Below are 15,330 nucleotides of genomic sequence, written 5' to 3'. Positions count from 1 at the left end.
CTGACAGAAATAGTCCAAAGTAATGCAATCTCATTTCTATAGCCCGATGGATAAACATTGCATCTTTTCAAAAGCTGTGCGCAGAATATGCCGTCATATATCGAGTCAGGAAAACACTGGAGTAGTATCCGCTGTTTCCAAAATTAATATTATTTTGAACAGAATGTTCTTGTGACAATTGCATCTTTTCAAATGGTAAGCATTGCTGTATTTTATTATCGTCAATCGGTCGAATTGGGTATGCGTTTTGCTTCAATATTGGAAATGGAAAGCTTAAGTGCGCATAAATGTCCGACAGCAATGTACTACAAAATAAAAAATTAAAATATCTCTTACACTATTGTGAATAAATTCTAAATAGCCCTAAATTTATATCAAAAGTCCCAAAGTTTCGAGTATTCCAAATGAGTTCCGGTGTTAGTCAAATGTTGTGCTGATATGGCAATATTCTGGAAGAGTTTGATGTGCAAAAGTCATGATATATCACAGTGATTGAATTCAAACTATCTATAAATGATTTCATAGAGATTTACTAGTCAAACCCAAAGCACATTTATCAAAAATACCCTTTTTTCACAACATAATGAACCAAAATATTCTTTATATCTTTCCTCATTAAAGAAACCTTTGATTCAGAAATAGTATAATAGCTGGCAAGATCAAGCAACTGGTTCTTTTTATAAGGATTCTAACCATTGTTGGGTAGGATCTGAAACAATGTTCTCCACTTTTGACAGCATGGTGAAAACTCGATGGTTTCGCTAAAGAGTTTTCAAATATGTAAAACTAAAATACAAGCGACATACACCATTCCAAACCAGAGTGAATTTAAATTTAAAAAGCAGTTGAAATTTCTCAGAAATATTTTACATAAATTCGAGTCGCAGGACAGTTGACCAATTTTCTTGCTACGACCCTGTCGTCTTAATTAAGTGATAGAAACAAGCGAAAACGAACAAGTTTGTAAAATTCTAAATAAAACTTATTTTCCTAAAATACAAAGTGAAATTTGTTTTAAACAAACTAGATTCTAGTATATTGACGTAAAAACTAAATAGTCTTAAGGTTCTCGTACAAGTTCAAAAAGATTCGCGTATTCCAAATGCGTTCCAGTGATATTCCAAATAAACTCAAAACTATGTTCCTGATGTGAAAATAATCTGTAATAGTTAAATGAAGTATCACAATGATATAATCCAAAATATATTTATCTAAATCAAGTTATTTTAACAACAGCTACCAAATGGATGGATGGATGGATGGATGATGGATGGATGGATGGATGGAACAGGATTTGGTTATTTTTTCTTAACCAAAAATATATTTCACTAGTGTGAATCTCGTGACTTTGAAAGGGAGAAAGCAATTTGACAAGAGTCCCTCGAAGTGACATATGCTCTACTGGCCGTAAAGAATTTCCAGGAATTTTAGATATGGACATTTCTCTCTTGTAGACTGCGGAGCGTGCAACCATCTTTCTTTTTTACATGATTACTAGATTTTCAAATTAATTTCTATGATGGGCATAGTATATGTCCACTTGGCACCATTTCATTTAGGATGAACATGGCATAATGAGAAATCTTATGGTTGCAACCCGATGTTGATGGACTTTCTAGTTTGGAGAAGCAACTAAAACAAGATTTACAAAATTAGTGACTGATAGGACCATTTCTATTTAGTACCAATAAGAAATCATAAGAAATCTTTGGTGAAGCAAAAATGTCGATATGATCAGACATCTAGGAAAAGTAGTGATAACAAAAGTTTCAAGTTGATAATGATAGTTATGTTATATTCACATTTGATCGGCACCATTTTTATCTATGACCAAGTATACGTCATAAGAAATAGCTGTTAAAGTTAGGGAATTTTGGACTAGTTCAGGCTATAGTTTCGAGCACATAAGAGAGAACATTTTGATCAATATGTGCTTAGATTATCCACGATTTCCACAACTACAAGATGAAAATAAATTTTAGCTATGATACACGAAAGCTGCATAGAGGTATGCCAAAATTCTCTATAATGTACATGCTGCAAACGCAATAAACTTTTCCTTGGATCTGTCACTCTTTCAGAAGTACATAATACTTGTGGAGAGCGTCCTTGGTTGAAACCTCCAATTGGTATTGCCATCCATTCAAGAGGAATAGCGGGACAAAGATTTTCAGGATGGCCTCAGTGGCGGCAATATTGGATGTTCAAGGAGCACAATTTATAGTTAGGATCAAGTAGATTATATGATGAATTTTGTGTGTAAAGTTTCATGTCAATCTTCCATGTAGTTTCGGAAGAGTAACGATAACATACGTTGTGATTACAGACGGACGGACAAAAGACCGTTCCATTAACTCTTCTGGTCTATTGCTAGCAAAGGACAACAGTTGAAGCAATATATAGCAGTGAAGAAAGTCCTCTGAAGTTATACATTGTCGTAAAAATTATTTGACATATGTTGCATCATGGAAATAAAGAAATATCGATATAGTTGTAAAACGCTCCAAACGTTTTAAACAACAGACAAAAAAGCAAACCATTGTTATAATTGGAATGAAAAGAACTTTTATTCACTACATGTGTTGAATGGATAAATCTGATAAATTCATCCACATGCTGTTGGCTAAGGCCGCAATTATGAATCCACATACCGTAACGATGCCGATGACAGATTACTACAGACCTACAAAAGAATGTAAAATCTCACAAAGAGAGAATTAGTTAACGCGTGGATTGTTTGCCCTGGCAACCTGCTAATCATGAACCGGCGGGGAAATACAAACTTTCTTTCCATTCATTTGCTACAAAGATAAATATCTTTGCCATATGCTCTTTGTATGATGTTTCGAATCCTCTGGGTTGTTAAAAATATGTACTCTCCGTCAACATCCTCAATGACAACAGCCCTTATCACCACCTTATCATCAGCACACGGGAGGATTATATGTGCTATTTCTAACTTTAGGTGTTATTAGGCTGATGATTTAATAGCATAGATGATGACATAAATCCTTAAGTCATCGTCTACATTATTTGGATACATATGACTAAAAGGTAATAGAAACAATGTTTAATGAGAAAATGCATGTGAAATATTATCTTCACCTGTTACTTTATTTTTCAGAACATATTCAAAAGAAATGAATCCATCAAAATGCTTATATTTATATTAAAGGAACTTTCTGCTTGTAACGCTTCATAAGATTTTTAAACTTTTTTTCTAAGACAAAGAGCATAGACCAATTCTCAATGTTCCACCTGTCTTCACTCGTTTATTCGAAATGTCTATTGAGAGCTAACAAATATCAAGCCGGTATATATAAATGAATTGTTAAGTACTAACACTTGGAGTGCTAAACTTGTTTAAATCATCGACAGTGTTTCACTGACTGCCAGCGATGTGGTTTTCATTATTCACAGTGTACAAAATAATATTATCTATAATGGCGAAAGATGTGGATATTTTGTCGTAGTACATTTGGTCGTGATCCGAGTGATGCGTAAACATTAAGACTGACGTATGGCCGTGGCTCTCAGAAATTGGTAGCTTGCGATGGTTATCATCTCTTGTTTAGATTTTATTTATGACTCGCTAGGATAACGGTCCGACAGATATGTTAACGTAGGGTCAAGTGGAGGAAATGACATTGTAGAAACAAGGCAGAGACATATCTTGATAACTATTGGATCATCTGAAATAGATTTCATAAAATAATATTTTCCAAAATAGTTATTAGTAAAGAAAGACAAGCGAGAATGATTATGACTTCGATGGGAGTGTTAGAATTTTGGCGGTTATAGGATGTTAATCCAGATTCGCTAAGCGAAACGAGGAGTGTGTATTCCCAGAAGAAACTCGAGGTTTTAAATAATTTCCTTGTGAAATTCAACAGTTTAAGTTTTATGTGGAATGGGAAGCTGGCGCCGAGATCAATAAAGAGTACTTTTCTAGTTACAATTGTCCAAGGAACGTGGGTCTGGAAGAATTTGAGAGACCCGGAATCAGAGGCTGTATTGAAAGAGCTAGTCTCAGAAGGGTACAAAGGTATAGTCTCAATCGCATACAATGTGCTCAATGATGTAAGTTTGCAAATATTTGTTGAATTCATTTGTTTAAATTCATACTGCAGTTTTCGTGGAGTTCACAAGTTAATTGTGCATTCATTGTCTTGAATTTTATACGATTCAGGTGTTGTAAGATTGTAAGGATGTCATACAATATTGTATTAACATGAATGTATTCTAATTAAATGGCTTTTATATAAGAGAAATGGTGTATTTTAGGAATTTCATGTATTACTCTGATACGAATTGTGAGAATTAATTTATCTGTCTGAAATTATATGTAGTATGTATGCTAAGAACTGACTTTACTATGTATAATGGTAATGATTCGCTATTTAGCAAATAATGCTGTTAAGACAGGACGTTAAGTCCATTAATTCATCTGTGTAAACAAGATGTGAATTCTCTTAATCGTGTAATTTGGCATGTATCAACCGACATCGTTCAGCGATTAATTTACAGCCCACAGTGGGATGTAATAATTTGTCTAAGAAGTCTAGTTCCAGTAGGGATGCGGCTAGCAGCTGAGGGAAAATGCGTTAATTTATAATAATAGGGCTGTGAGTAAGAGTATCAGGTTACGTACTGACTATATTAGCTAGTTAGATAGCACGATATCTGACGCAAAAACAGCGGAAATATTATTTGATCCCAGGATATGATAAACCTGACAAATATTTAGGTTGCGCTTTAAATTTATTTGAGGTGGACAAATATATCCATACCTGTGCTACATTGTGGGCAGGAGTGCAAATCACAGCCAACCTATGAGTGATAACCCGAAGCGGTCGGAGAGAGAGAGAGAGAAACGTCAACGCTGACCTGTCACCAACAGTGATTTGGAAATCGCCGGAAGCAACCAGATTGTACTGACATGCCGGCAATCGATCAGTCACTCGATTCTATGATAAAATTTGTTTTCACGGTATAACAGAAGGGCTAATTGCATATCGCATACGTTTTGTAATTATATTTATAAGAGGAAGTCTACCATTCAAATGTCATGTTCAATGTCATTTTCTTTATATATTTGAAATCATTATTGTATTTTATATACAAAGCTTTGTGTTATTCTATTCTATATCTTTGTTATTCCATAAATTAATTTCATATTTGATGCTATTAATTACTCAATCCGGGCAATAAGTCTGGTCGATAATCTCCTAGAAAATGACAACCAAAGCAACATAACAGCTGGGGGATCATATAGCACTACCATATCACCACACACACACACACACACACAGTATCACTTCAGCCTCGATCCAATAATTATTAATACTTTTACTATTTTTGTAATGTTTCTTGAAATATCCCTGTAGATTATCGGAATGAAAACTATTAATTTTATAGAAACTATTCTAATGAGTAGGTGTTGCTATAGATGTTCTGGTGAAACATTCATTAAATATCACATCAGTTTAGTTTCTATCTGAACAACTGTCACCAGGGCCGGATTATCCATAGGGCAAAGGGGGCAACGTGCCCAGAGCCCCCAAGGCTCAAGAGGCCCCGTATATTATCGTCTGATTTCACGGGCATGACCTCCAAGGCTGAAGGGGCCCGGTATATTATTGTCTGATTTCAAAGGCAGTGTTGTTAATAGTAATGTAACCATATATTTGGACAAGATGTGATAGCTATGTGCCCGTATGTTAACTGTGTCCAGAGCACCCAAGGCATTATTTCCGCCCTGACTGATGCAGTCCAGTATGTCCGTTATATACCTGTGTAACCATTGCAGTGACTGCAAGCATACCAAGAAAACCTTTTCATTTGTGAAATCATAAACTTTACCCATACGTATCATATTTTGTTAATGGAATTCGTTAGATTCTGCTCTGGATATTTTTATTCTTCAGATTTACACAGGGTTGTAAATTAAAGGAAAGACATTCATCTGATTTTCACCATTATTAATCTTTATTAAAATTAATGCCCCCCCCCCCCGAATATATGTAAAAGACCATTTCGTTCAATACACTTTTTATATTTGAGTGATCAGGGTTGACTTGGGTTTGAAAATACACAGCTAGGCTTTATTTCTGGCGTGTACTTCACAGAAGACTCTTGGATCTCCATGCTCATTGTTACTTCCTTAATTCGAGAGGTAAATTATTATAAGAAAACAGAAGATACATGTTTGTAGTTTTTCTTAATATTTGAAACATTCACTTTCAGAAAATCGTAAAGTTTATTTTATGCTAGGCAGTGTGTTAATGGATTTTCTGAGATATATGATCTTGACATATCACTTGGGTGAAATAGTATATATATATATATATATATATATATATATATATATATATATATATATATATATATATATATATATATACGGATAACATGATAACCAAGACATTTGAAGTTATTCTTAGAAATTTACGTATATGAGAGGTAAGTATGACTGCCTCCGTTAAAGACGAATCAAGTTAAAAACAATTTACGTGCAAATTATCTTTTCCTTCTTAATGTGCTATCCTACTTTGATAAGGAGAATTATATTACTGTTTATATTTTCTGTGCCAATAATTACAAAACACAGGAAATCATAAACAGTAAACCGCTGATATCAGGCGAGATCCAGAAAGAACTCTTCTACTTAAATCTGTTCTACATGTTGCTAACCAATAAATCTGAGCATCAAATAAGATCAAAATTTCACTGAATGGGTGAAAAACAAGTGACGAAATCGAGAGTGAAATACTTTTTGCACCCACCGTTAAGCCATAATGTTTTTGAGTGCTGTTGTTTCTTCATTTTATTAAATTCCCTCTGACGAGAAGAGAAAGTGATATGTAAGCAGCTCTTGGTAAAATCTCTTATAATAAATCAATACATACAGCAGACCAGATATGTATACATTTTGAGAGTCATAGATACATGCATGTGACGTAACGCTTGAGAATGACAATTATGTAAAAATGTCAGAGAAAGAAAAAACAATTCAGCTACTTTTCCAAAAGCATACTGCAAATTCCTGGAGTTCTTATATACTATCTGACTGGTATTAAAGATGACTTGGATGAAGTTTACCGACGTAATTCGCTGTCATTCTAGAACTGCGAGGTGGTTTCATCCTTTCAAAGATGACCCACGTTCTGGAAGACCGTTGTCCGCAATTGGTGAGCAGGAAGTGACTGCTGTGAGGGTTATAGGTAATTGAAGAAGATGCTATATACACACATGGACATTAATATGCCAATTGTTTATAATATACATCAAAGAATCGTTTGAAGCCCAGAAAGGTTTGTGCAAGATAGGTCCCACATTTGTTGATGGTTGATTAAAAACAGACTCGGTTGAAATCGCCAAACAGCTGCTCATCAAATATGAAAAGAGTGCCAAGAGACGTTTAAAAAGAATGTCACAGGTGTTGACACGTAGATTTACTTTTTTGAACCCAACTCAAGAGAAGAAATAAAGTCTGGATTGGTGAATTCGGACAGACATCACATTCAAGAGAGTTTTATATGCATTAAATTTCAATGCAAAAGAACCGGCTGCTCAAAGTATCTTTCCATGACTCTACTGTTTACACTGGACAATTTTATGCCTGCAAAGTATTGCCAAACGAACACTACCGAGAAAAAAAACTGAAGTAGCACAGCATCAAAACTTTGCCACTGGTTTAGCTCAAACTGAGTTTTGACTGAACGATATATCTCAAAGTGAATACAGAATGGCACTTTAATAATTCAAAAATCAGACAAAGAAAATGTCTAGTGATACATGGTGAGTATTTTGAGGTGAAGCACTGTTGCAATTAATTTGTTTTTTGATTAAAAATGGGGGGGGGGGTAAAGTTAAATGCGTATTAAAGATGCACATGTGCAATTAAAATATACAGACATTACCTCGGGAAATTATACCTACATCTACCAGACAATACATTTCAAACATAACTGATGAACGTATATGGCAAACTACTGACAACTAGATAAGTAAATAAAATATTTAAACCCTATGCATATTTAATATATCGCTTATCAGATATTTTTTTTACATACCGCATTCTGATAGAAGACCTCCCTCTTATGAGGAACTCGTTCCCCTCTCTCCTCACCGTCTTTTTCTGAAAACATTAAAGTAGAGTCAAATTATCAAGCATATATTCGAGCAATAAGAAGCTGTATATAAACTAATAATTTGCGATACTCCTATCTCACGGACTGGAAATAAATAGGTATCTGGAGAACCTCAGAACAGAAGATTGCAATAAAAACTCATGGTTCTCAGTCGAAATACGTCGAAATACATCGTAAAAAATTTAAGTGATTCACCCTCCTTTTTCAAATGTGGAAGCCTTGTAGTAATTATCCTTTCTGTTTGTTCGTCTACCTGTCTGTCTTTACGTTCACATCTTATATTAATATAGTTCAGTAACTATACATCATACAATCTTATTGTTTCATCTTTTACAATCTATGCATCATATATGCTACGATTTATTAATTTCCTACATTTTGGGGGATGGGGGTGGAGAGAGCGTAATGGTCTCCATTTGGTCAATATCGGACAGTAATAATGGGCACCTGCTCTTAACTAGCATCGTTCTGCTATTGTTAAACTAGTTCTGAATATAGCTACAATAGAAACAACAAGAACTACTACTACTATTACTACTACTACTACCAACAACAACAAAAACCACAACGATAATAATCATTGCTACTAACACCACCACTACGACTATAACAATTTCTGCATCAGATAAATTTTACTATCTTAAATCTTCTAATTACCATTTGTTACTGAATCTACCTTTGTATCATCAATGTAGATAATAATCGTAAAAAAATGCGTAGCGCCTTCAAGTCTTCAAATAATATCGCTAAATTGTACTAACAGTGTGCAGAACTCATTATGAATAACAATCGAAATTGCATGCCTAACTTCAAAGGCATTTTAAAAGAAAGTATACACACGATTGAACCAGATGCTACATTTGTAGCTAATTGCGCAGCACCCTATTCTGAATCGCCAGTGCAGTCAGATAGATGCTTACCGCTTTATTCCTGACACGAACGTGGAAAAGTTACTTTGTTAATTCAGGAGGATTTTGAAGAGGCCCAATATTTAGTCTCACCCAAAACAATACGGTTGTACATTTACACATACGTATAGACATCACACAAAAATAATGACCAAAATTTAAACGAGTTCACATATTTCTGTGTGGATAAACAGTCCTTGTTCTTGCTGCCAATTACATGACCATGCCACCACAATAGCGGGGACTCACCTTGCACGGAATCAGAAAAGTGTCAGGTTTCGCTGATATGGGAAGGAAGAGAATAGGTGTTATAATAATTTTATTATTTTTACTAACATGAACGAGTACCTTTTTAATGGATCAGCTCTTATTTATAACCTGGGTGGCCGTCTTTTACAATCGATAATTTAACAAGAACGACACTGGTACGTTAGAAAACGCGCAAGAGACGAAGGTAGTGAAACATTGCACGCAACAGTTATTTCAACTTACAGAGGATCACAAAGAAGAAAAGAAAAATGTCATCATTTGGAAATTTGAGGGGGAATCCCCAAGGAGTACCACATAAATGTACAACAGACAAAGTTTATACATTAGGAATTTATACGTGAAGAATACTCACTCCTAGGTAACCAACAAAACGTTCTTCAAACAACATAAAAGAACACAGTAATATGGAGTTGAAGATTACTAAATATTATAGACATAGCACTAATATAAGCGTCTGTTGTTTTTTGTTTGAATGACGCACACTGGAATTTAAAGACGGTTACCTTATACATATAGACAAGAGTTCATCGAAGGGACTGACGCTCTACTAGGTGAAAGAATTTCCATGGCCATTTCTTCCTTTTAACTGCAAAGTGTTAAAATCATCTATGATATTCGTCAGCGAAAACCATTTTCAGTTACGACCGAGTAGATATCATAATACTTCTTTCAATAAAAAACCTATGTTGATATGAACATTCATTCAGGGGTAATTGTGATAACAAGAGATTCGAGATGCCACTGTGACAGGCATATTGAATGTCTGAGTGAAACCATTTGGACCACATAGACATCATAATAAGTTGTTTTGCAAACGTATCATGTTTATATGACCATCCATTCAGGAGGAGTAATGATAACACTATTTTCAAGATAGCTACAATATTTGACAGCAATAAAAGAAATACAAAGCAAAATATGCAAGGCTCCTCCTACTTTATCTACACTACACGCAGGAGAAATAGCATACAAAATGATATCAGAATGCAAATACTCAAATGCCCATTGGATACACTACACGCATGAGAAATAGCATACAAAATAATATCAGAATGCAAATACTCAAATGCCCATTGGATACACTAAACACATGAGAAATAGCATACAAAATAATATCAGAATACAAATACTCAAATGCCCATTGGATACACTACACGCAGGAGAAATAGCATACAAAATAATATCAGAATGCAAATATTCACATGCCCATTGGATAAAATGTATCATCAAACTTAAAGTGAAACGAGGAAATATCAAAGAAGAAAAATGTGCAAAGTAAGCACAAATATAGTATATCAAACTTAAACAAAAAATAAATCTCAGTCTACATATATATATTGGCATTGTCCTTCGAGATAAAATGGGAGCCGCGGCAGCTCAGTTCGTAGAGCGGCAAACTCATCAACATGGGTTCATCACAATCAGGCCCTAGATAAAGGATCTCCAATTTCCTTGGCATGATAGAGACAATAATATGTTAAAATTACCATTAACCCACAACCACCACCACGAAAAATCCCATTAAAAACCCCACAAGAAAATGAATTTTGAAAACAGAAGTTTCGCTTGTGTAGGTCTTTATATTAATTTATTGAAGTACTTTGTCGGGTTGAATAACCTACTTTTCAATCAAAAGTGACGCTGGTCATTACATTGTGTTATAGATGTTATCGTCATTGGTGTTTGTAGGATATATACAATAATTATATATATATATATATATATATATATATATATATATATATATATATATATATATGCTTTCGCGGAATGCGAGGTGTCCACAAATTCAGAGAAATAAAGATATTCATATCAGTCATAGCTGCATCAAAAAGGTACTGGTGAGGGAGATAGTGGTTGGAACGTTATGGTGGCTATGTTCTCTATAGTTTCTTGAGAGTTACTGCATGTATTGTGGGATTAATGTGTACGTATACTAGTTAGGTCATTGATGTATAATTAATAGTAGAATACACAATAGACAGATAGCTTCTTTCTTTCATACTTCGTTTGGAAGAACCCCAATCCCTTGACAACTTCATATCTGCAGTGTTTCGACTGTAAACAACATTAGCGTTTTCTGTTAATATATATGCACCTGGAGATAATACCGGGTGCGTACAACGTCGACGTAGAATACATAATTCCCAAAGGTTCATGTATGTGCCAAAGCAGCCTTGTCTCGTTATATCAGAGCTCAATATACGTATGTGTGTGAAGTGTATCCAGCCAGAACCACTAACTCCGAGTACACTTCAGATGTTCCTAAAAAAAGCATTTTCCACTACCTTTAGACCGAAGTATATAGGGTACGAAAACAAAAATGTGTCTTTTGTACCCATTTTTGTGATTTCACTGTCTTTTCGGCATATAACTGATAATACTTTAAGCAGAAGTATACATTATAAATAATTGTAACTGATATGAGTACGTACATTACAGATTACATTATTGATATTACAAATAGGTAAACGTACTTCAACAAACGATTGTCATGTTTTCGTTCATATATGAACCGACTCCATAAAGATGTTATTTTCCTTTATTTGCTAGAGAATTGGCTGTCAAGAGGGCTTGCCTTACTATCTGGGTAAAAGTGTACTCGAAACCGCTACACGGCAAGCAAGTATAAGGACACTTAAGTGTTTAACATTGGAATTCTGTTTTATTAATATGCGCCTGGTGAATATAACACTTGAAAATGTATATTATTGATAATTATTTGGATTTTTTTCATCACGAATTAGATAACAGCAAAGTGTTCAAAGGTATGATGAACATCACAGTCGCAATCTTGCAGACCGAATGAGACTGGTAGAAGTGTCATTCTCAAAAGAATATATAAATATGTGGCAAATTCTATCCGTTTCGTTTCTGATAGTCCAGTAATATAGTCCACTTTATCTACATCGTGTACTTACCAACCAATAACTGAGTTTTATCGGTTGATGTTGACACAGATAATGTCTCGAAAGTTACATCAGAACAATGCATTATTGCGTCATTTGGTTTAGATGTAACAATTAATAAGATCTTATTGTTATTGACTAAATTGAGAGGCCGTATGTTTAACTCCTATCTGTGGTATTCGCACATACTCCTGTTTGTTTGTACCCCTCTATTATTTTTCAAAACTAAAAGCATAAAATATATTAAGATATCAAAGACGGTGAACTACATTACATCTGTTGCTTCCAAACAGACTAGTCCATGCAAATATGACAAACGTGTTTCTTAAGAAACTCTCGTTTGATTCTAAACGTAAACAAGTTGACAGTGCTTGGGACCATCAAATGACAATCAGATTAGAAATTAGAAATCAGTGAATGATATGACTAAGTTTTGAGCATCCTTGATGTAATTTGTTTTTACAATCGATACCGGGGTACAAAACAAACGAGAGTGTGTGTGAATACTTTGAGTAAAAATGTTCCGGATCCAAATGATGTAACTTCCAATTCTAAAACTCACATAAATTTATTCAATTTCAAGTATGTAGTGCATATATGAAAACTAATATAAGGGTTAATTAAAAATAAGATTCAAAGCCTAATTTTAGTTAGCAAGATGTTTTTATAGTTTAGCTATGTTTTACGGACAATCTATTTAGCTTATACTCGTCCAGGAAACAGATCATAGGTTGTGCACTACTTTGCTGCGAAAGAATTTTGTGCTATTTGTTGTTAGTTACCACCCCCCACATCTAACCCCTACAGACCCCAAATCCTCCTCCACCACAATCTATTCACTTCATACATCGAAAATTAAAGCTGGCTTTACCAAAAAGAATCATAGTTTGCTACGGCTGAATTTAAACGATTAAATTTGTGACATACATTTGTGACCCGGTCATCTTTCTGAGTTTTACAAATTGAATATTTCCACCACCACAACTATAACAATTTCTGCTGCTATAACCACAACTACCCGTTTAATTTATGAGCAGAACTCGTGAGATTTATAGTCAGAGTTGTCTGTTTGCTATACTAAAATCATATATACATACGTACCTACCTACGTACGTACATACATACGTACGTACGTCCATCCATCCATCCATCCATACATACATAAACATGCATATGAACTAGCCTGATCGGTACATTTATATATAGAGAGAGACAAGCACGAAAAGAGACACGTTCTCATATAGATTGTTGTATTGATAAAGATCTGTAACATAAAAATATTTCGTTTTATATGTCATATTATTGCTGATTATGGTGACGTAACCCCAAAAGACTAAGGCGAGTATTTTCTCTCGAAAGTTTTTAATTATCAGAGTCATTTCAATTAAAGCAAAATTGTCTTGGGCATATAAACGTAAAATGAAAGAACTTTAAGTACGATGGGGGCGAGGAGTGGAGGGGTGGGGGTGGGGGAGATAATCATACACATTTTTAAACGTGCACATATGTATGACCACTATGGAAAGATTCATCAAAAGCAATGTTCAATACAATTTCTGTTTCAGTACTGATTTGATAACCTTTTACTTTTGTTGGTTCTACAGAGACAAAGTTAAGAAATCATTAGACGTCAGAAAACAATATGTTCTATGCTTACCTTTGATATCTGGAACTGGTAGTATGGCGCATATTCCAACTATAAGAACAAATATACATAGGTAACATGAAGCCATTGCCATTATTTGTCTGTAAAAACCCGCACTCACAGCACAAAATCCACTGATATTTTACTCTTCAAGTACCATAGATTTAATCGTATCCTTTTAAATGCATCTAGTCACTTCCACTAACACTAATATACGCCTAACTTAAATGATCGAAACACACAAGAGTATAAAATTATAGAGGCACATAATAGTGTCTGGTGCGCAACCGATGCAAACTGGATGAACTTAAAATACACCTTTCCTCCTCTTTCATGCGCAATATTCCCAACTCATGAACAGCTATTAAAACCACAAGTGGTCATACAAATTGGCAATAAGGCCTTTGAGGCAAAGCACGTGTAGAAGTAATCGGCTTTTTATCAAGCCGGGGGTTTATTGTAGAGGTTACCAAAACATTAGATGAGCTCCAAATCTTCGTCAGTTATGGCACCGGCCCAGGTAATTACCGTATATCTAATTTCGCTCGTCAAACCTGAAGGATATACCGCAATCCCCCATTTTGCCATCTCTCTCTCTCTCTCTCTCTCTCTCTCTCTCTCTCTCTCGAACACTACAGCCAATAGAAACTTTTGAAAATGTTAAAAGAGAAAATACTTAAAACATGCAATTAAAAAATTTTTATTTTCTAGACCGAGGAATAAATCAGTACATACGAGAGCCATCAAATGTTTAAAGGTAGTCATGTATGTATTGACACATACTGAACACACCCCTATATTTAAAAAAACAAAACAAATTACGCACAAATTTTAAGAACATTTCATGTCAATCAGTTTGAACATGAACTGTCCACAGTAGAGATTATTTATAAAATATTTTTATTACTTGTATGGCAGCTTGAAAACATTACATTAAAGCATATTGTTACCACTCTATGCTCTTAAATAAGTAGCGAAAAAGAGTGAAGACAGCAAGTTTGTAAAATTTAACAAATAATCTATTTCCCCTGAAAACAAAGTGAAAAATGAGAAAACAAAGAACTTACGGTATTGCGAATCAAATCAAAATGTAATCCGAAAATTAACGACACAAGTCCTAGTAATAAAAATTCCTGAGTGAAAGTTAGTTCAAGTCCAGAAGAGATCCATACTTGAAGGTGATGATGAGTCTGTTATGGCCTGCGAAGTGTTGGTGTGTCAACAGTCTGTTGTTGAATCAGAGAAATATTATTCCAGGTTTTAATTCAGTAAAAATTTCAGTGAATGTCTTTATCCAAGAATTTTATCAGAGCACATTTTTATTTCCAGAGAAAATAATCACTTGAATTCAATAATTTGAAGAAAATAAAATTCAGCCTAAACTGGTCACAACATAATACAACTTAAAGTGTTTGATGTTAAAGCACGACTGGTAAAATCCTCAC

General features: G+C 34.5%; 1 protein-coding gene across 2 annotated transcripts in view; it reads right to left on the bottom strand.

Annotated features, from left to right (window-relative positions):
- The window catches only part of LOC149787602 (uncharacterized), a 58,966-nt gene extending 44,664 nt beyond the window's left edge, over positions 1-14,302 (bottom strand). The window contains exons 1-2 of one of the 2 annotated variants that reach the window (XM_089973769.1): positions 13,898-14,302; positions 8,076-8,140 (exon numbers count right to left, since the gene is read on the bottom strand). In XM_089973769.1, coding sequence (XP_089829895.1) covers positions 8,076-8,140; positions 13,898-13,979 — 147 coding nt within the window. In that variant the 5' untranslated portion in view covers positions 13,980-14,302. The remainder of the gene's footprint in view (positions 1-8,075; positions 8,141-13,897) is intronic. The other variant, XM_089973770.1, reaches the window with a different exon arrangement.
- Positions 14,303-15,330: the final 1,028 nt, after the last annotated feature.

The sequence above is a fragment of the Sinohyriopsis cumingii genome, chromosome 11, assembly GCF_028554795.1.
Source record: "Sinohyriopsis cumingii isolate HCF-2022 chromosome 11, ASM2855479v2, whole genome shotgun sequence".
Classification (NCBI taxonomy): Eukaryota; Metazoa; Mollusca; class Bivalvia; order Unionida; family Unionidae; genus Sinohyriopsis; species Sinohyriopsis cumingii.
This window is presented reverse-complemented; position numbering and strand designations above follow the sequence as displayed.